Consider the following 21245-nt stretch of genomic DNA (forward strand, 5'->3'; position numbering starts at 1 on the left):
CCCCTATCAGCAGCATATGAATAGCACCCCCCACCCCCACTACTCCATTACAGCTTGTGCATCCGTTTTGTCACCTTCATATCCTAAGAAGTTGGTGCAGTGTGTAAATCTCATTTCAAGCTAATTTTATTGTTTTAGCACTTCTTGTCATTGAGCTCCATGTTGTTTTGCTAATTAATGTACTATGCAGCATGCAGAGAAAAAGATTTAATCAATTACAAAAGTGAAAAACTTTGTGCATGTCTGCATTTTTTATGATTGTCAGACAACACTACAACAGTAAGTTCCACAAGGAGAGTGACACATTGTCGGCGCACACGCTTCTCCTTTTATGATAGCAGAAGCTGGAATTGAACTAGCACTAAAGTGATTCACTGATTTAATATTTTCATGTCATTCTGAGCTCAATTTTTTGGTTACTCTATATGATTTCCTTCCGGAGATCATTTTCTTGATACAAAACTTTATATTATTCATAATATACAAAATCAATCCATGAGTGTTCAGGTTTTCCACTCATTGCTACATTATTGTCACTTCATTAGTTTTCCTATAGGTTCCTGCTTCACCTGACATAATTTTTAAGTTCCTATGTGACAACATAATTAGAGTGTTTACTGGGTGGCACCAAATAATTTTTTAACTGGGTGTTCTTTATGGGGGCTCTAAAATGCTATATGTTTACAATACAAGACTCCATGTAGACTCTCTCCCTTTCTAGATCAGAACTACATAAAACATGTGATTAATTCATTTGGATCAGAATGGAATTTAAGTTTGTAGCACTCTTCATATGGTTTTGTTTTTCTTTCTTTTTTCTTTTCCATGATAAATCATAGATAATCATAACTGAGAACATAATAATCAACAATATATTTACCTACAAGTCTGACAATATGGTTTATAGTTAAGGAAGTCATTAAGCCAAAGATGTAAAGCATTTTCATCCAAACAAAATTCTTATTACTGATTTTTTGATAGGGAAGGAAAAATGTGTGCATTTGAGGTTCAACATCAACAGTGACGCAGGAAAATATGAAATACACATTCTTACAGGGTTAGGAGTTCCCATCAGAGAGCCTTGTTCCAGGCACATTCCCACTGGTAATCTCACCTGAGTGTATGAACAGTGTTTTATAGGGAGAGAACTGAAAGCTACAGCAAAAGGTCCAAGCTGAGACCCATGGAGCTGGTGATCGGCCGAGGCTACACATTGGGAACTATACCAAAAGCAAAAACCATCAACACAGTGCAACTGTCACCACTGGTCTGGCAGATGTGACTAGCCTAATAATAGCAATGAGGAAGAATGTCACACTCAGCATGGAGCCCTGAAGGGCACTGTTCTCTTAGAACTGTGGGGAGCCGAGTGATATACCAACCCTGACACGAATAAACCAACAAAAATTCAATATGGAGCCCCAGGTATGGAGAGTAAGTAAATCCCACATTGTGTCATATACCTTACGTAGGTAAAAAGACAACTGCAATGATGTGTTGGCATTTAGAAAAAGCCTTTCGGATTGCTGTTTCCCATCTAATCAGATGGTCATCTGTGGATTGTCCCTTCCAGAAACTACACTGATAGTGGGTGAGAGGCTTCACAACAGGAAAAGCCAAGATAATCATCATGCTATAATCTTTTCAACCAATTTGCAGAGCATGTTGGTGAGGCTAACCAATCGGTAGATGCTGATGGCTGCGGGTTTTGTCCCATTAGAATTGGGCAGTTCTCAGTCAGTGACAGGTTGTTGTATAATTCAGAGTGGTGGAGATGAACGATAGGGATATATCTTCAACTTTCTCATTATCCACTCATACTGCAGTGCCCTTAAACGATCATGAATATTGCTGCAGTGCCTTTGGTCAACCTCTGCACTGGCTGGTGGCAGTGAGGGCCTGTAGAAATGGGAATAGCAGTTCAAGGTTAGGACATGTCACTCACAACATCATTGATGCTATCTGACAGAGAGTGCATGAAGTGGTAGCAGAGATATACAAGTGCCAGCTGACCCTTCAAAGAGCTCAAAATGGTAAATGATCTGTTAGGCAATGACGAAGAAGAATCAGGAGCATTGGAAAGTGGCTGCTACCATCAAAATCATCATGTAGCGACCATTGCAGTGAATCATTGACATTGGGGGAAAAGACAGGAAGAGAGCTATTCAATTAGAAGGCCCCTACCAGACAATATGGTACTTCCCAATGAGGGGAGAGTTGGGGGGAGCAGTTAAATTCCAACGCAGGAGAAAAATGTTGTTGTTGTTGTTGTGGTCTTCAGTCCTGAGACTGGGTTGATCAGCTCTCCATGCTACTCTATCCTGTGCAAGCTTCTTCATCTCCCAGTACCTACTGCAGCCTACATCCTTCTGAATCTGCTTAGTGTATTCATCTCTTGGTCTCCCTCTACGATTTTTACCCTCCACGCAGCCCTCCAATACTAAATTGGTGATCCCTCGATGTCTCAGAACATGTCCTACCAACCAATCCCTTCTTCTAGTCAAGTTGTGCCACAAGCTCCTCTTCTCCCCAATTCTATTCAATACCTCCTCATTAGTTATGTGATCTACCCATCTAATCTTCAGCATTCTTCTGTAGCACCACATTTCGAAAGCTTCTATCCTCTTCTTGTCTAAGCTATTTATCGTCCACGTGTCACTTCCATACACGGCTACACTCCATACAAATACTTTCAGAAACGACTTCCTGACATTTAAATCTATACTCGATGTTAACAAATTTTTCTTCTTCAGAATCACTTTCCTTGCCATTGCCAGTCTACAGTTTATATCCTCTCTACTTCGACCATTATCAGTTATTTTGCTCCCTAATCTAATACCCTCAGCATCACCCGACTTAATTCGACTACATTCCATTATCCTCCTTTTGCTTTTGTTGATGTTCATCTTATACCCTCCTTTCAAGACACTGTCCATTCTGTTCAACTGCTCTTCCAAGTCCTTTGCTGTCTCTGACAGAATTACAATATCATCAGCGAACCTCAAAGTTTTAATTTCTTCTCCATGGATTTTAATACCTGCTCCGAAATTTTCTTTTGTTTCCTTTATTGCTTGCTCAATATACAGATTGAATAACATAAGCGATAGGCTACAACCCTGTCTCACTCCCTTCCCCACTACTGCTTCCCTTTCATACCCCTGCCATCTGGTTTCTGTACAAATTATAAATAGCCTTTCGCTCCCTGTATTTTACCCCTGCCACCTTCAGAATTTGAAAGAGAGTATTCCAATCAACATTGTCAAAAGCTTTCTCTAAGCCTACAAATGCTAGAAACGTAGGTTTGCCTTTCCTTAATCTTTTTTCTAAGATAAGTCGTAGGATCAGTATTGCCTTACGTGTTCCAACATTTCTACGGAATCCAAACTGATCTTCCCCGAGGTCAGCTTCTATAAGTTTTTCCATTCGTCTGTAAAGAATTTGCATTAGTATTTCGCAGCTGTGACTTATTAAACTGATAGTTTGGTAATTTTTACATCTGTCAACACCTGTTTTATTTGGGGTTGGAATTATTATATTCTTCTTGAAGTCTGAGGGTATTTCACCTGTCTCATACATCTTGCTCACCAGATGGTAGAGTTTTGTCAGGACTGGCTCTCCCAAGGCTGTCAGTAGTTCTAATGGAATGTTGTCTGCTCCGGGGGCCTTGTTTCGACTCAGAGAAAAATAGTCTACTGAATAAAAGGGGCACAATTGTAAGGGCTGACAAATGTGATGCGGCATTTAAGAAGCTGAAAGTAAGTCTAGCTGAGTATATTAAGTTGTGGTATCCAGGCTCCAGTTAACCATACTCTTTGGCTATGGTCAGTTAGACTGTGGCTTCTTCTTCTTCTTGATTGGCTCTAGAGTCCTTGAATAACCTTGGTCTCCTGTACCACCTGCCTCCATTCTTCTCTGTCCATTGCCTTCCTTCTCCAATTTATTATTCCCATCACCTTTAGATCTTCTTCCATATCAACCAGCCACCTTTTCCTGGGTCTCTCTCTTCTCCTTCTCCCGCCAGGTTTTCCCAGAAAAACTTTCTTGACACTCCAAGTTTCTGGCATTCTCTGTACGTGTCCTGCCCATCTCATTCTTCCCTGCTTAATTTTAACAACAATATCCATCTGTCCAAAAAGTGTTTGTAGTTCTACATTTGTCCTTACTCTTCAGTCATCTTCCTCTCTCACTGCTCCAAAAATCCTTCTCAGTATCTTTCTTTCCAATCTCAATAACCAGTTCTCCTCCTTCAATGTCAATAACCAGCCTTCTGATCCATATATTACTATAGGTCTTTTATGGTCATGTATACTTTGATTTTTGTATTCCTACTAACATTCCTGGAATTAAGTACATTCTGCAAGGCAAAATAGCAACGATTTCCACTCGCTATCCTATCTTGAATTTATACTGCTACTTTATTGTCCTCCATTATTACAGAACCTAAATATTTAAATGTTTTCACTCTTTCATATTTTTTCCCATTCATTACTATTGAATTCTTTTGTCCGTTTATATTGGGCTCCCCCATCACCATATACTTTGTTTTGTTTATGTTTACTTCTAAACCTACTTCTCTTGCTGCTTCCTCTAACGTATCGTAGTTCTCCTATAGTGCCCTTACATTTCTTACATCCCTTGCCATTAATGCTACGTCATCCGCATATGCTACCACTTGAACTTGCTGATTTAAGTATTGTTCCTCCTGGGCTTATCGGCATTTGCTGCATCACCTTTTCTAAAACTAAATTAAATAGCATTGCAGAGATCACATCGCCCTGTCGTAGCCCCCTCTGTACCTGGAATTCACCAGACAGTTCTTGCTCTACTCTTACTTTACACACTGTTGCTTTCATTGTCATTTCCATTAAATCGACCAGTTTTAGTGGGATTCTAAATTCTTTCATGATCTATATAATTTTCTTCATGTGTAGGTTGTCATATGCTTGCTTAAAATAAATGTACAACTGATGTAGTTACTTGTCATACTCATAAAACTTCTCTAGCACTTGTCTTAATAAAAATAACTGATCCATCATGGATCTGTTCCTCCTAAATCCAGCCTGATAGTCCCCCCAATATCCCTTCTATCATCCCTTCAAGACTGGAAGCTAAAATTTTACTAAATATCTTATATGTTACGTCCAAGAGAGTGCACGATAATTACTGCATTGTGACTTGTTGCCTTTTTTATGTAATGGGCATATAATTCCCACGTTCCAATCCTTAGGCACTACCTCCTTTATCTAAATTTCCTTTATCAATTCATGGACTGCCTCCTCCATTTTCTTTCCCCCATATTTTAATAATTCGGCCTCTATGTTGTCTTCTCCTGCTGCTTTATTATTTTTTAGGCTCTTGATAGCATTCTTTACTTCCTCTGGCTCTGGTACTACTTCCTCTTCCCGATTCTCTACATCTCACTCTAATTCCAATTTCAAGTCCTGTTCCCTTTCATTCTCAATCACAGTTCCTTCTTCTTTATCCCCTTCTCTCCCGTCAAGCAGTTCAGTAAAATACTTTTGCCACCCTTCTAGGACTTTGCTTTTATCTCGAATTAGATTTCCGTCCTTATATATCAAGGTTGGAAACCTTTATTCAAATCTCTTGTTCTTTCATAGAACCTTCTGATCTCTTTATTGTCTCGCATTTCGTTCAGTTGCTCTATTTTTCTCCTTTCATGCGCCTTTTCTTTAGCCTACAAAACTTATCCACTCTTTTGCTCTTTCCTCTGTATTCTTCTGCCGCTAACCTGTGTTCCTTTGCAACATTCTCCGTCTCACTTCATTTCTCTCATGTATTACCGTTAAGTATTCCTCATCGAATCACTTAAGCACCCTTTTGCATTGTACTCTCCCCAGTATCTCTTCTGCAGCTACACTAATGTCAGTTCTCAACGACTCCCGTTTAGTTTCCACATTATCTTCATTCCCTGTGTTTCTCCCTGCTTCCAACATCTCTTCTAGTTTCTTCCCATATTCTTCCTGTGTTTCCTTTGTTTGGAGTCTTTGTATACTGTGTTTCATTCTTATCTTACCAAATCTATCTTCTGCCAATATCTAATTCGTACTAAGTCGTGGTCTGTGTCTCCATCTGCCCCTCTGCAGCTGCTAACTTCCATAATATCTGATGTACGCCTTTTGTCTATGAGTGCCTGATCTATTTGGTTTCTTGTGTTTCCATCTGGTGATACCCATGTACATTTCTTAATATCTTTCCTTGGGTGATAGGTGCTTTTTATTATCATGTTCTTCCCGCTGGTGAAGTCTATCAGTATAGGAAAGGAAAGTCTACACAATGACAGTAATGATAATGGGCTCAGATGATAGACTGAGGCTTGGGGGTGTCAATTTTTCAGATGATACAGGCTGAGGGAGAAAACACTGATTGGCAAATTGCCAAGCTGGACCCTCAACAAATACAAATGTAATTATATGGTATCCGAAAAAGAGGCCCTTGCCTTAGTCTAAGGTTCTTGTGGAGGAACAAAACCATTATCCACAATGATCATAGAGCCCAAGTCTCCTGAAGTACTGTCAATTATAACATAACAAACTGGCTTGATGGTCTCTGTTTTTACAGTAATTCAACATGGATATCAGATACATCAAGAGCGCAGAGCATGCAGTACCTGATGCTGCATCACAACTGTCAGAGTGCAGTGAAACATCTTAAAAGGTGAGGGATAATGTTGTGGCCTGCGAAATAAATTATTTATAAAACTTACAAGAAAAGAAAAAAAGAAGCACCAGAATGCAGATGAGATACTCAAGTAAGTTAAAGTCAAATTTGAGGATGTAGATGGTTCAAATGGCTCTGAGCACTATGGGACTCAACTGCTGAGGTCATTAGTCCCCTAGAACTTAGAACTAGTTAAACCTAACTAACCTAAGGACATCACAAACATCCATGCCCGAGGCAGGATTTGAAACTGCGACCGTAGCAGTCTTGCGGTTCCAGACTGCAGCGCCTTTAACCGCACGACCACTTCGGCCAGCGAGGATGTAGATGCTGGGGACATAGGCTCCTATGTAATTTATGAAGAGATATTACACAAAAAGAAGAGAAGTTGTCCGGGAATATGGTAAGTGGTCTTATAGCATATGGAGATGACAACTGATTATTTTCACCTAGCATATGGTCACTATGGGGCAAAGAAATGTACCAAAAAAAATGTTGGAGTGTCTAATGCTCAGCAACATGGGCCTTTGGGGTATGCAAAGGGTAAAATCATGCCATCATTAAAAGTTAAAAGTGACAAATGCAACCAGTCGAAGACCAATGCAGACAATAAAACCCAAGAAAGTATTAGAAAATGTGGCCTTGTACATTTGCGATCCACTACCCAACACAACGGGAGATTTTGATTATATATTTGTGGCAGTGGGTCTATTTTCCAAATATATTAAATTGTATCCAATAATAAAAGCTATGTAAAAATAACCAGGGCTTTGGTTACCTATCATCATGCCCTGAAATGAGGGACATCCTACCTGAGATACTTCCCACATTTCCTAAAGGGGTTTCCCATTGCCCACTCGACCTCCACAATATCCTAGTCCATCCCTATGCCACTCCCAATCCCTACCCCTTACCACAAGGATCATATCCCTCTGGAAGAACCAGGTGCAAAACCTGTCAAATCCACCTAATCAGACTTCCTATTCCAGTCCTGTCACAAGTTTATCCTACCCCATCAGGGGCCAGGCCACCTGTGAAAGTAGCCATGTCATTTGGCAGCTCTGCTACAATTATTGTTCAGCTTTTTATATTGGTATGGCTACCAATCAGGAATTTAAGGAGATGGGACCTGGATAAACTGAAAGAACCAGAGATTGTACACAGTTTCAGGGAGAACATAAGGGAACAATTGACAAGAATGGGGGAAAGAAATACAGTAGAAGAAGAAAGAGGGTAGCTTTGAGGGATGAAGTAGTGAAGGCAGCAGAGGATCAAATAGGTAAAAAGACGAGGGCTAGTAGAAACCCTTGGGTAACAGAAGAAATATTGAATTTAATTGATGAAAGGAGAAAATATAAAAACGCAGTAAATGAAGCAGGCAAAAAGGAATACAAACGTCTCAAAAATGATATCGACAGAAAGTGCAAAATGGCTAAGCAGGGATGGCTAGAGGACAAATGTAAGGATGTAGAGGCTTATCTCACTAGGGGTAAGATTGATACTGCCTACAGGAAAATTAAAGAGACCTTTGGAGAAAAGAGAACCACTTGTATGAATATCAAGAGCTCAGATGGAAACCCAGTTCTAAGCAAAGAAGGGAAAGCAGAAAGGTGGAAGGAGTATACAGAGGGCCTATACAAGGGCCAATGGGCATCACTGTGGGGGTCGGGATGGGGGTTTGTCGGGGACGGCCAGCTCGTCCCACGCATCCCCTGATCGGACTACGACTGTGGTTGCCCGGGATGCTGCCCGCATTGAGGCTGATCCCTCACCTGTGGTAGAGTGGGAGGTCGTTTCAAGGTGTGGCAGGGGGCGAAAGACATTCCGGAGGGCTGAACGGAAAGCCTCTCCAGTTTGTCTGACGAACCGGTTTCAGGCTCTGTCTCAGGCTGATACTGATCTTCGGCCTGACATGGCTGCTTGTCCTGTTCCAGAGGTTGCCCCTCAGTCTGCAAGATCCGGGCAGTCGCAGAGGGTGGGCTTACTGGTAGTTGGGAGCTCCAACGTCAGGCGCGTAATGGGGCCCCTTAGGGAAATGGCAGCAAGAGAGGGGAAGAAGACCAATGTGCACTCCGTGTGCATACCGGGGGGAGTCATTCCAGATGTGGAAAGGGTCCTTCCGGATGCCATGAAGGGTACAGGGTGCACCCATCTGCAGGTGGTCGCTCATGTCGGCACCAATGATGTGTGTCGCTATGGATCGGAGGAAATCCTCTCTGGCTTCCGGCGGCTATCTGATTTGGTGAAGACTGCCAGTCTCGCTAGCGGGATGAAAGCAGAGCTCACCATCTGCAGCATCGTCGACAGGACTGACTGCGGACCTTTGGTACAGAGCCGAGTGGAGGGTCTGAATCAGAGGCTGAGACGGTTCTGCGACCGTGTGGGCTGCAGATTCCTCGACTTGCGCCATAGGGTGGTGGGGTTTCGGGTTCCGCTGGATAGGTCAGGAGTCCACTACACGCAACAAGCGGCTACACGGGTAGCAGGGGTTGTGTGGCGTGGGCTGGGCGGTTTTTTAGGTTAGATGGCCTTGGGCAAGTACAGAAAGGGCAACAGCCTCAACGGGTGCGGGGCAAAGTCAGGACATGCGGGGACCAAGCAGCAATCGGTATCGTAATTGTCAACTGTCGAAGCTGCGTTGGTAAAGTACCGGAACTTCAAGCGCTGATAGAAAGCACCGAAGCTGAAATCGTTATAGGTACAGAAAGCTGGCTTAAGCCAGAGATAGATTCTGCCGAAATTTTTACAAAGGTACAGACGGTGTTTAGAAAGGATAGATTGCATGCAACCGGTGGTGGAGTGTTCATCGCTGTTAGTAGTAGTTTATCCTGTAGTGAAGTAGAAGTGGATAGTTCCTGTGAATTATTATGGTTGGAGGTTACACTAAACAACCGAACTAGGTTAATAATTGGCTCCTTTTACCGACCTCCCGACTCAGCAGCATTAGTGGCAGAACAACTGAGAGAAAATTTGGAATACATTTCACATAAATTTTCTCAGCATGTTATAGTCTTAGGTGGAGATTTCAATTTACCAGATATAGACTGGGACACTCAGATGTTTAGGACGGGTGGTAGGGACAGAGCATCGAGTGACATTATACTGAGTGCACTATCCGAAAATTACCTCGAGCAATTAAACAGAGAACCGACTCGTGGAGATAACATCTTGGACCTACTGATAACAAACAGACCCGAACTTTTCGAATCTGTATGTACAGAACAGGGAATCAGTGATCATAAGGCCGTTGCAGCATCCCTGAATATGGAAGTTAATAGGAATATAAAAAAAGGGAGGAAGGTTTATCTGTTTAGCAAGAGTAATAGAAGGCAGATTTCAGACTACCTAACAGATCAAAATGAAAATTTCTGTTCCGACACTGACAATGTTGAGTGTTTATGGAAAAAGTTCAAGGCAATCGTAAAACGCGTTTTAGACAGGTACGTGCCAAGTAAAACTGTGAGGGACGGGAAAAACCCACCGTGGTACAACAACAAAGTTAGGAAACTACTGCGAAAGCAAAGAGAGCTCCACTCCAAGTTTAAACGCAGCCAAAACCTCTCAGACAAACAGAAGCTAAACGATGTCAAAGTTAGCGTAAGGAGGGCTATGCGTGAAGCGTTCATTGAATTCGAAAGTAAAATTCTATGTACCGACTTGACAGAAAATCCTAGGAAGTTCTGGTCTTACGTTAAATCAGTAAGTGGCTCGAAACAGTATATCCAGACACTACGGGATGATGATGGCATTGAAACAGAGGATGACACGCGTAAAGCTGAAATACTAAACACCTTTTTCCAAAGCTGTTTCACAGAGGAAGACCGCACTGCAGTTCCTTCTCTAAATCCTCGCACAAACGAAAAAATGGCTGACATCGAAATAAGTGTCCAAGGAATAGAAAAGCAACTGGAATCACTCAATAGAGGAAAGTCCACTGGACCTGACGGGATACCAATTCGATTCTACACAGAGTACGCGAAAGAACTTGCCCCCCTTCTAACAGCCGTGTACCGCAAGTCTCTAGAGGAACGGAGGGTTCCAAATGATTGGAAAAGAGCACAGATAGTCCCAGTCTTCAAGAAGGGTCGTCGAGCAGATGCGCAGAACTATAGACCTATATCTCTTACGTCGATCTCTTGTAGAATTTTAGAACATGTTTTTTGCTCGTGTATCATGTCATTTCTGGAAACCCAGAATCTACTATGTAGGAATCAACATGGATTCCGGAAACAGCGATCGTGTGAGACCCAACTCGCCTTATTTGTTCATGAGACTCAGAAAATATTAGATACAGGCTCCCAAGTAGATGCTATTTTTCTTGACTTCCGGAAGGCGTTCGATACAGTTCCGCACTGTCGCCTGATAAGCAAAGTAAGAGCCTACGGAATATCAGACCAGCTGTGTGGCTGGATTGAGGAGTTTTTGGCAAACAGAACACAGCATGTTGTTATCAATGGAGAGACGTCTACAGACGTTAAAGTAACCTCTGGCGTGCCACAGGGGAGTGTTATGGGACCATTGCTGTTCACAATATATATAAATGACTTAGTAGATAGTGTCGGAAGTTCCATGCGGCTTTTCGCGGATGATGCTGTAGTACACAGAGAAGTTGCTGCATTACAAAATTGTAGCGAAATACAGGAAGATCTGCAGCGGATAGGCACTTGGTGCAGGGAGTGGCAACTGACCCTTAACATAGACAAATGTAATGTATTGCGAATACATAGAAAGAAGGATCCTTTATTGTATGATTATATGATAGCGGAACAAACACTGGTAGCAGTTACTTCTGTAAAATATCTGGGAGTATGCGTACGGAACGATTTGAAGTGGAATGATCATATAAAACTAATTGTTGGTAAGGCGGGTACCAGGTTGAGATTCATTGGGAGAGTGCTTAGAAAATGTAGTCCATCAACAAAGGAGGTGGCTTACAAAACACTCGTTCGACCTATACTTGAGTATTGCTCATCAGTGTGGGATCCGTACCAGGTCGGGTTAACAGAGGAGATAGAGAAGATCCAAAGAAGAGCGGCGCGTTTCGTCACTGGGTTATTTGGTAACCGTGATAGCGTTACGGAGATGTTTAATAAACTCAAGTGGCAGACTCTGCAAGAGAGGCGCTCTGCATCGCGATGTAGTTTGCTCGCCAGGTTTCGAGAGGATGCGTTTCTGGATGAGGTATCGAGTATATTGCTTCCCCCTACTTATACTTCCCGAGGAGATCACGAATGTAAAATTAGAGAGATTAGAGCGCGCACGGAGGCTTTCAGACAGTCGTTCTTCCCGCGAACCATACGCGACTGGAACAGGAAAGGGAGGTAATGACAGTGGCACGTAAGGTGCCCTCCGCCACACACCGTTGGGTGGCTTGCGGAGTATCAATGTAGATGTAGATGTAGATGAAGGGCGATGTACTTGAGGACAATATTATGGAAATGGAAGAGGATGTAGATGAAGACGAAATGGGAGATATGATATTGCGTGAAGAGTTTGACAGAGCACTGAAAGACTTGAGTCAAAACAAGGCCCCCGGAGTAGACAACATTCCATTAGAACTACTGACAACCTTGGGAGAGCCAGTCCTGACAAAACTCTACCATCTGGTGATCAAGATGTATGAGACAGGTGAAATACCCTCGGACTTCAAGAAGATTATAATAATCACAATCCCAAAGAAAGCAGGCGTTGACAGATGTGAAAATTACCGAACTATCAGTTTAATAAGTCACAGCTGCAAAATACTAACGCAAATTCTTTACAGACAATTGGAAAAACTGATAGAAGCTGACCTCGGGGAAGATCAGTTTGGATTCCGTAGAAATGTTGGAACACGTGAGGCAATACTGACCCTACGACTTATCTTAGAAGAAAGATTAAGGAAAGGCAAACCTACGTTTCTAGCACTTGTAGGAATACTCTCTTTCAAATTCTGAAGGTGGCAGGGGTAAAATACAGAGATCGAAAGGCTATTTATAATTTGTACAGAAACCAGATGGCAGTTATAAGAGTAGAGGGGTATGAAAGGGAAGCAGTGGTTGGGAAGGGAGTAAGACAGGGTTGTAGCCTCTCCCCGATGTTATTCAATCTCTATATTGAGCAAGCAGTAAAGGAAACAAAAGAAAAATTTGGAGTAGGTATTAAAATCCATGGAGAAGAAATAAAAACTTTTAGGTTCGCCGATGACATTGTAATTCTGTCAGAGACAGCAAAGGACTTGGAAGAGCAGTTGAATGGAATGGACAGTGTCTTGAAAGGAGGGTATAAGATGAACATCAACAAAAGCAAAAGGAGGACAATGGAATGTAGTCGAATTAAGTCGGGTGATGCTGAGGGTATTAGATTAGGAAATGAGACACTTAAAGTAGTAAAGGAGTTTTGCTATTTGGGGAGCAAAATAACTGATGATGGTCGAAGTAGAGAGGATATAAAATGTAGACTGGCATTGGCAAGGAAAGCGTTTCTTAAGAAGAGAAATTTGTTAACATCGAGTATAGATTTAAGCGTCAGGAAGTCGTTTCTGAAAGTATTTGTATGGGGTGTAGCCATGTATGGAAGTGAAACGTGGACGATAAATAGCTTAGACAAGAAGAGAATAGAAGCTTTCGAAATGTGGTGCTACAGAAGAATGCTGAAGATTAGATGGGTAGATCACATAACTAATGAGGAGGTATTGAATAGAATTGGGGAGAAGAGGAGCTTGTGGCACAACTTGACTAGAAGAAGGGATCGGTTGGTAGGACATGTTCTGAGACATCGAGGGATCACCAATTTAGTATTGGAGGGCAGCGTGGAGGGTAAAAATCGTAGAGGGAGACCAAGAGATGAATACACTAAGCAGATTCAGAAGGATGTAGGTTGCAGTAGGTATTGGGAGATGAAGAAGCTTGCACAGGATAGAGTAGCATGGAGAGATGCATCAAACCAGTCTCAGGACTGAAGACCACAACACACAACAACAACACCAATCAGCTGTCTACCAGGATGAATGGCCACCATCAAATTGTGGCCAAGAGTAAAGTAGACCACCCTGTGGCACAACATGCAGCTGAAAATACTGCTTCACTACCCGAGCCATCTGGATCCTTCCCTCCACCACAAGCTTTTTTGAAATGCATTGGTGGGAGTTATCCTTATAACACATTCTCCGGTCCCCTTAATTTTTCTGGCCTCAACCTACAGTAACATACTGTCCCCACAACCGCCACCCAATAGTTTCCAGCCCCTCTATCCTATCATCTCCTTCCCATTCTCGTCTACCACCCAGTTCATTTGCAGCCACCTGCCAACGCATCTGCCTGTCTTACCTTACTCCTCTCTTTTTTGATCATTTTTGCCCCACTTCTCTGCCCCACAACCTTTGGCTGCTGGCAGTCTAGTCACTGCACACTCCACCAGATAGGTTTTGTCTCTCTCCCCAACCATTTACTACTACACCTTCCCCTTCACTGCCCCCTCAGATCGCTGCTTGCATCCCACATGATAATTGCATTCTGGCCCGAGATGCTGAAGTTGCCAGTCATGTGTGCTTGCTTGTGTGTGTGAATGGTGTGCGTCTCTCTTTTACTGATAAAGGCTGTGGCTGAAAGCTTTGTCTGCTGTTACGGCTGCTGACTTGAATGCAAAACGCACCAGAGAGTGTGTAAGATAGGAAGTGCGACTGTGTACGAAAAGTAGGGCAGTATTCTACCTAGAATTGAAACCCTAATTAAAGCTGTGCTTCAATGAAAAACTTCAATTTGCGATTTATTTTGTGACTTATCCAAATTAAGTATTTTCTGTAGGAACACATGACAAAAAATTTATTATTTAGTAACTGTGTTACATAAAGTGTGAATATTATGAGTAGTATTTGACTAATGCTCAACTGAGTGAAGTGACAGTGAAATACACTGCAGAACTCATGGAACCGGGCCTGGTTTTTACGAACAAGTGCCACACGACTGACCATTGCAGCAAAAAATCACCGAATGCGCAGGTGTAGAAACAGTGTGTGCCTGTTGACTCTAGCAAAGTTACAAACAAAATTTCAATTATTCACTAAATTTTGTCAATGCTTGTGATAAAGGCGATTGATGACATTAGGGGTAAAGAGAGCCAGTTGTACCTCACGTTACAGGGACTGTAATTAAATAAATGTCACTTGTATTGTAGACAGAAGTGACATCAAAATAACAAACACAGGAGCAACATAAGCTGGGTTCGTCATTCAGGGTACAACTCTACATCCCAAATTTAAATACATTACCAAACAATTTTTGTACTATTGCAAGGTGACAGTAACATCTATTGCACTTCCACTGAATCATCCCATTAATGGTTTTTTGGTTAGAAATGAAGGGACCAGGAAGATAGGTCATGTCCCAGGGTCACTGTATCACTGGTGTAGGTGGAACAATGTCAGCAAATATCAGTTGAAAGTCCAACAGCATGGCGCCATCTGGTGCCTATGGGGTAACTGGAGTAGCCTTCTCCTGAGATTTCTTTGTTTTCTCATTCACCAGTTTTCACAGTCAAGAATCTTGTGAAGACTTAACTGCTATGTGCACTGGAACATAAAAGGAGCAGGCAGCTCTTGGACCCACAAGCTGTGGATCCTTCAGCCACTGGCTGGTGTTGGGTTGTAAGTCTTTTCTTCAGCCAGGGGAGGTGGCAGATGGTGCACCAGGAATGATGAGAGGGGATAGCCAAATAGCCTATCGCTCCCATGGTTTAATTTACTTGCACAACTACCGGAGTTCGACATCAATAGAGTAAAAATGCCAGGTACTGCCAACTACCTCATCACAGTGAAACTGGATATAAACAACAATATCTTTTCCAAGCTTCAAAATGTGGAAGGCAAATTTTGACATTCAGTTTCTGCATTTTGTGTCCTGTAATTAGGGTAGCACATTTCAGGGATCAGGAAGAGTGGTCATTTCTGAAACTGAATGAGATTTTCACTCTGCAGCGGAGTGTGCGCTGATATGAAACTTCCTGGCAGATTAAAACTGTGTGCCCGACCGAGACTCGAACTCGGGACCTTTGCCTTTCGCGGGCAAGTGCTTTACCAATTGAGCTACCGAAGCACGACTCATGCCCGGTCCTCACAGCTTTACTTCTGCCAGTATCTCGTCTCCTACCTTCCAAACTTTACAGAAGCTCTCCTGCGCAGGAGAGCTTCTGTAAAGTTTGGAAGGTAGGAGACGAGATACTGGCAGAAGAGCTTTGCAGGAGAGCTTCTGTAAAGTTTGGAAGGTAGGAGACGAGATACTGGCAGAAGTAAAGCTGTGAGGATCGGGCGTGAGTCATGCTTCGGTAGCTCAGTTGGTAGAGCACTTGCCCGCGAAAGGCAAAGGTCCCGAGTTCGAGTCTCGGTCGGGCACACAGTTTTAATCTGCCAGGAAGTTTCATTTCTGCAACTGTCACTGGCAGCGCACATGGTGAGTTTTTTTTTAAGCGGACAACCAGTCTCATACATACAATGGGAGGACACATGCCCAAAAGCATTGGCAGTTACAGCTTTGCATCGGGGGTGGGAACTACAGCTTCACATCACAACAGTAAACCATGATTGTGGTCTTCTCTGGAAGTGAACCCTCCTCAAAAGTGAGGAAAAATGCACCATGCCAATCTCGTTATCGGGCAGGCCTAGACTCAACACATGAAATGGATCCCATGCTTTTCCAAGTGTTCATATAATTCCTCTGCAGTGTTAAGTTCTGGTGAAAAATGATACAATGTAACCTGTTTAGACTCTTTGTGGAATGTTACACTAATAGGTACATCACCAAGTTTTTTTACAAGAGCAAAAGCCCATGATTGGATAGGATTCATAATTTTAATTAAGGTTTGTAATTTACCAAGGGAAGAGATTTCACCAAATACATTTTCAATATTAACCACAGAGAACACTGGTTTAGTATGGAGAAAAGATCCTCCATCTGTTTGGGTGCAAACCGGGAATTTAGGGGAGTAAGTTTCTGTAAGCCACTCAGTTTTGTTTTCCTCCCAAGATGTGGCCATATCCAATGTATGTTTAATGTTCACAATCCAGTCACTCTACAGAATATAGTATCACAATATGATGAGCAATACTTCAAAGGTAATTTATGATTTTCATATGAATTCATAACTGGACACCAAAATTTCACTCTTGACAGCATGCCATCTACTTTCTGCTCATACAACTTTCAACAAAATTCTATATAAAAACAAAGATGAGGTGACTTAGCGAACAAAAGCGCTGGCAGGTCGATAGACACACAAACAAACACAAACATACACACAAAATTCAAGCTTTCGCAACAAACTGTTGCCTCATCAGGAAAGAGGGAAGGAGAGGGGAAGATGAAAGGAAGTGGGTTTGAAGGGAGAGGGTAAGGAGTCATTCCAATCCCGGGAGCGGAAAGACTTACCTTAGGGGGAAAAAAGGACAGGTATACACTCGCACACACGCACATATCCATCCACACATACAGACACAAGCAGACATATTTTTATATATAATTTTTCCCACGTGGAATGTTTCCTTCCATTATATTTCAACAAAATTCTACAGAAATAACAATGTGTAATAGACTTAACTTTGAAATACTGTCAAAACATTCACTGGCATGGATCAGAACAGTTGATTTTCTGTACCTCCTCTAATGGTTATTGCATTAATAAAAAGCTGGAAAACCCATTCTATATTTGATTACCTGTTACACAAGCAATATTCGAACCATCATCAAGTGTGTGAAAATCTTTATATAAGATAGTAAAAATACAACATAAACAGAAGGTATAACCAAAACTAATAGCAATAATATTATTATTTGTTGTGCTCAGCGCAAATACTGCTCCATAACTTTCATGAGAAATATCTGAGGCTGGCATAGTTTCAAGGGGAATGAAATGAAATAAGAGGGTACTTACAGGCAAAGCATTTGAGCCTTGATCATTCCATAGTTTCTCTCGTACGTCGTTATTTTTCTCTTTATCGTTGTCTGCCATACAGTTAATGACTGATGAAGGAGTCTCACCTACACAAAGTATATTCTTTATAAGCATACACATACAATATGGACAGAAACAGATGAAACAAGTTATATTAACACAGTCAAATGTTTTAAGTAATTTCTTTTAACATAATGAATTGTTCATTCACGAGTCAATGTGGGACTGAAGCTTTGTAATGGAACTAAACATGAAACATGTGGTATTTTGCTGCTGTGAGCCAATAAATTGAAATAAGTCTCAAAATTTTCTGTGTAAAAATTAGTACCTTAAGAAATTTCCTTTAGGATTTGGAGGTTGAGAGAGTACAGAACTAAGCTGAATCAAATTGAACTTTTATGATACTGTAATTAAAAAGTACAGAAACATGTTATTTATATGTAGATTATAATATTCATATACTGCCAGAAAAAAAGCAACACCCTCACGAACTGGGCTAGTGGCACAAGGGAGTAATAAGTGTATACTGAAGGGTCGTAGTGTTAGTGATTCATTTGTCACAATATTTGGTAGTCAGATGGTGCTCAGGACATCTGTCTGTGTACCTTCTGTTTTTACTCTATAGACTGCAACTGTGCTGATTAAGGTGAACAGTGTCTGGGACATTCATTCTAGGGTACAACCACACCCCAGCAATGAGTACATACTCCTGATGAACAGCTTCAGCCATTTGAACGGAGTCACATTGTGGCCCTGGAGAAGGCTGGATGGATGTATCGACAGGTTGCTGTGCTTGTTGGGCACAGTGTATCGGTAGTAGGTTGCTACTTTCAACAGTGCCCTGTGGAAAATTCCCACACCTGTAGGCCAGGTTCTGGACATTCACATATTACAGACATACGTCAAAAACTGTGCGAGCAGTGCTGGCCGAATACCCCTTAATCATCCAGGGGTAAAATCCTGGCACGTGTTGCACCTGATTTGTCACAAGGGACCTTTGGAAACCATCTGCTCACAGCAGGATTAAGATCACATGTGCATCTGAGCAGGCTACCATTGACACCAACAAGCATAGTTACTCAGGTGTTGTGAAAGAGTTGAGTAGAGAGTGCAATGGCATTCTATTGTCTTCAGCGAAGAGAGTAAGTTCTGTCTGCATGTGAGCGATGGACCTACATGTGTATTGCGCAGACCTGGTGAGCTGCCTATGCCAGAGTGCATTCACCTCTGACAGCAGGTACCATCCCAGACTTCATGGTGTGGGGGGTCCATTAGTTACAACTCACAGTCACATTTGGTGTTTCTGCTGGATAAAGTACCAAATGCCTATACTGCAATGAAACATGCTTTTTGTAGTGTACAACAAGTGACCCATCCAGGAAGACCACCAAATCTCTCACCAATGGAACGTATATAGGACCTGATGAAGTAAGAACTTACTAGTTACCCACAGCCTGCAAGAACCATTCCTGAATTGCAACAAAAGGCTGTGATCAGTTTTATTTCAAGCCTTACCATGTCAATAAGTCATAGGAACCATCCAATTAACATATCACCATTACTTATGTAATGTCGGGGTTATATAACTGCAAACATATGTTTTAATGACGACTTGTTTATGTTTTGATGATGACATGTACTCCACACAAGTCACACAATTTTTGAAATTTGTAACGCTTGAAAATGGCCTCAGGCTGAAATCTAGACCATTTAATAAAACATATCACACAGTCAAATGGCAGTTAAATCTTTCCGTAAGTTTTATGTTGTTACAGCAAGAAAAAACACGATATATGGAAGATAGCAGTTTATAGTGCAACATGTTAGATACAGGTTGGGTGTAGCACTGAACACATTGACTGGACAACAGTAATACAGCATAAAAGATAGGCCAAGCACTCATTCGCGGTTGCTTAAATAATGCTGATTCTCTGGCGGCTCACTGGAACACATCAGGGTTCCGACACATGTGGCCACTATAAGCAGGCCAGCAAACTTGTGACAAAGCAAGCTGAGGTCTTTTTACTTTCCCTCTTGTTTTGCCATCTGCCTCCTTAAAATTCATTTTTTTCATTTTTGACTAATTATCATTAACATACATGAGTATAAGCTGCATTTTTATAAAAGAGAAAGATTGTCCCTCAGTTTCAAAGAATATAATAACACCAGGTCTAATTTTGTGCTTAGTTATATGTATGTAATTGATTTTCTAATTTATTTTGACTATTCCTAGTTAGTATCTTTCGTTATAGTGTGACATCAGTAATTGTTTTGTAACTTAAATTCTATTGTTGATTTATAAGCAAATATAAATTCTGTACTAATTGTAAACATTTGGAGGAAGAACTAATAGCATTCTAAAAGAATCGATTTGGCTCTATTCAAAAACATGTTAGCAGAGCCAGCCCTTAATTAATTCCAAAGTAATTAACAGTTTTGTCAAAAGTATTGTTTGCATAACGATATCTGTTAATTTCATCATTTACACAAATAATTTGGCCTAACTCTTGTAGAAGAAGAAACTGTTAAAAAGACGCAATTTTTCGATGTATTCAGTTAATTGAATGAGTTATGTTTTAATTGTAATTTCTGTAACTTTATAACTTCGAACAATGTAGAGTTTTTCAGCACCTGTTATTGTGAGGATATATAAAGGCCAGATTTTTGGGCCCGAGACAGTAAGTCCACGGCCGAGTTTCAGACAAGGAATCTGTGTTGGTTAGAACAACAACAATGCATCAACTTAACCGTTAAATAAGTGTTACACCAATAGGCCGTGTGTTAAAGCAATTACTGTCTGTCAAATTTATTTCAAGAGTCTGTGAAATGTGTGGTTAGGTTTTTACTGCTCGTAGATATTCAACAGTAAACTACTGTAGCAGTATGTTGATGTCTGCCTGCAAACTATTGATGAGGCTTATCGAAAGTTAAACAATAGTGCACTGGCCAAATAACTGTGTATTATTTGGGGTTGAAAGTAAAGAACTGTGAAACACAAATGTGCACCTGTTGGCTACATCATTTAAAGTAATCAATGTTGAACTAACCCCCCACCCCCCACGCAATTTTTCAACCAGTATAGCAACACAGTACGTCAACACAGAGGACAATCAATGATGAAATAAAGCAGGCGAACCTTACAAACAGTATGGATGTGCACTCTCTGAAATCGCGCACATATGAGTGAAGGTACATCATTTCTCCTTTCTAGGAGGTGGTCAAAACTACATACATACACAAAAAACACAAGGCACAGAAAAATGCATGGTACAGGAAAAGCACTGGTACTGTGGGGAAAAAAAACACTGGTTTCACAAGACACTGAAATTATGAGTCATGGAAAACACCAACGATGGAGCCAACATCCATTTCATCGCCCAACTTCGGCAGCTGCTGCGAAACGTAGCAGGCAATCACCAGCGAGTAGAGGCCCATGCGGTGAGGGGGTGAGTTGGGCAGGACTGGGGATGATGTCTCCATAGCAATGTCCTCTTCAAGGTCAGAGGTTGGTGCTGGAGGTGTCAGTGTGGGCATCAGAGACGACGGCCTGACAGGACTCAGCAACAGAGGTGGTGAAGACAGTGGCTGCAAAGTCAGATGCAGCTGGGGCTGCACTGGCAACAACAGTCGAGGAATGGGGGTGG

At 41.7% G+C, this 21245-nt stretch overlaps 1 protein-coding gene across 5 annotated transcripts in view; it reads right to left on the reverse strand.

The window, feature by feature from the left end:
- The window catches only part of LOC124787781, a 340611-nt gene that overhangs the window by 62425 nt on the left and 256941 nt on the right, over positions 1 to 21245 (reverse strand). For all 5 annotated transcript variants that reach the window (XR_007016010.1, XM_047254678.1, XM_047254679.1 and 2 more), the window contains one exon: positions 17581 to 17687. Coding sequence is in view for 4 of the 5 variants with exons in the window: in XM_047254678.1 (XP_047110634.1) it covers positions 17581 to 17687 (107 nt within the window). In the remaining variant the exon portion in view is untranslated. The remainder of the gene's footprint in view (positions 1 to 17580; positions 17688 to 21245) is intronic.

The sequence above is a fragment of the Schistocerca piceifrons genome, chromosome 3 (genome assembly GCF_021461385.2).
Source record: "Schistocerca piceifrons isolate TAMUIC-IGC-003096 chromosome 3, iqSchPice1.1, whole genome shotgun sequence".
Classification (NCBI taxonomy): Eukaryota; Metazoa; Arthropoda; class Insecta; order Orthoptera; family Acrididae; genus Schistocerca; species Schistocerca piceifrons.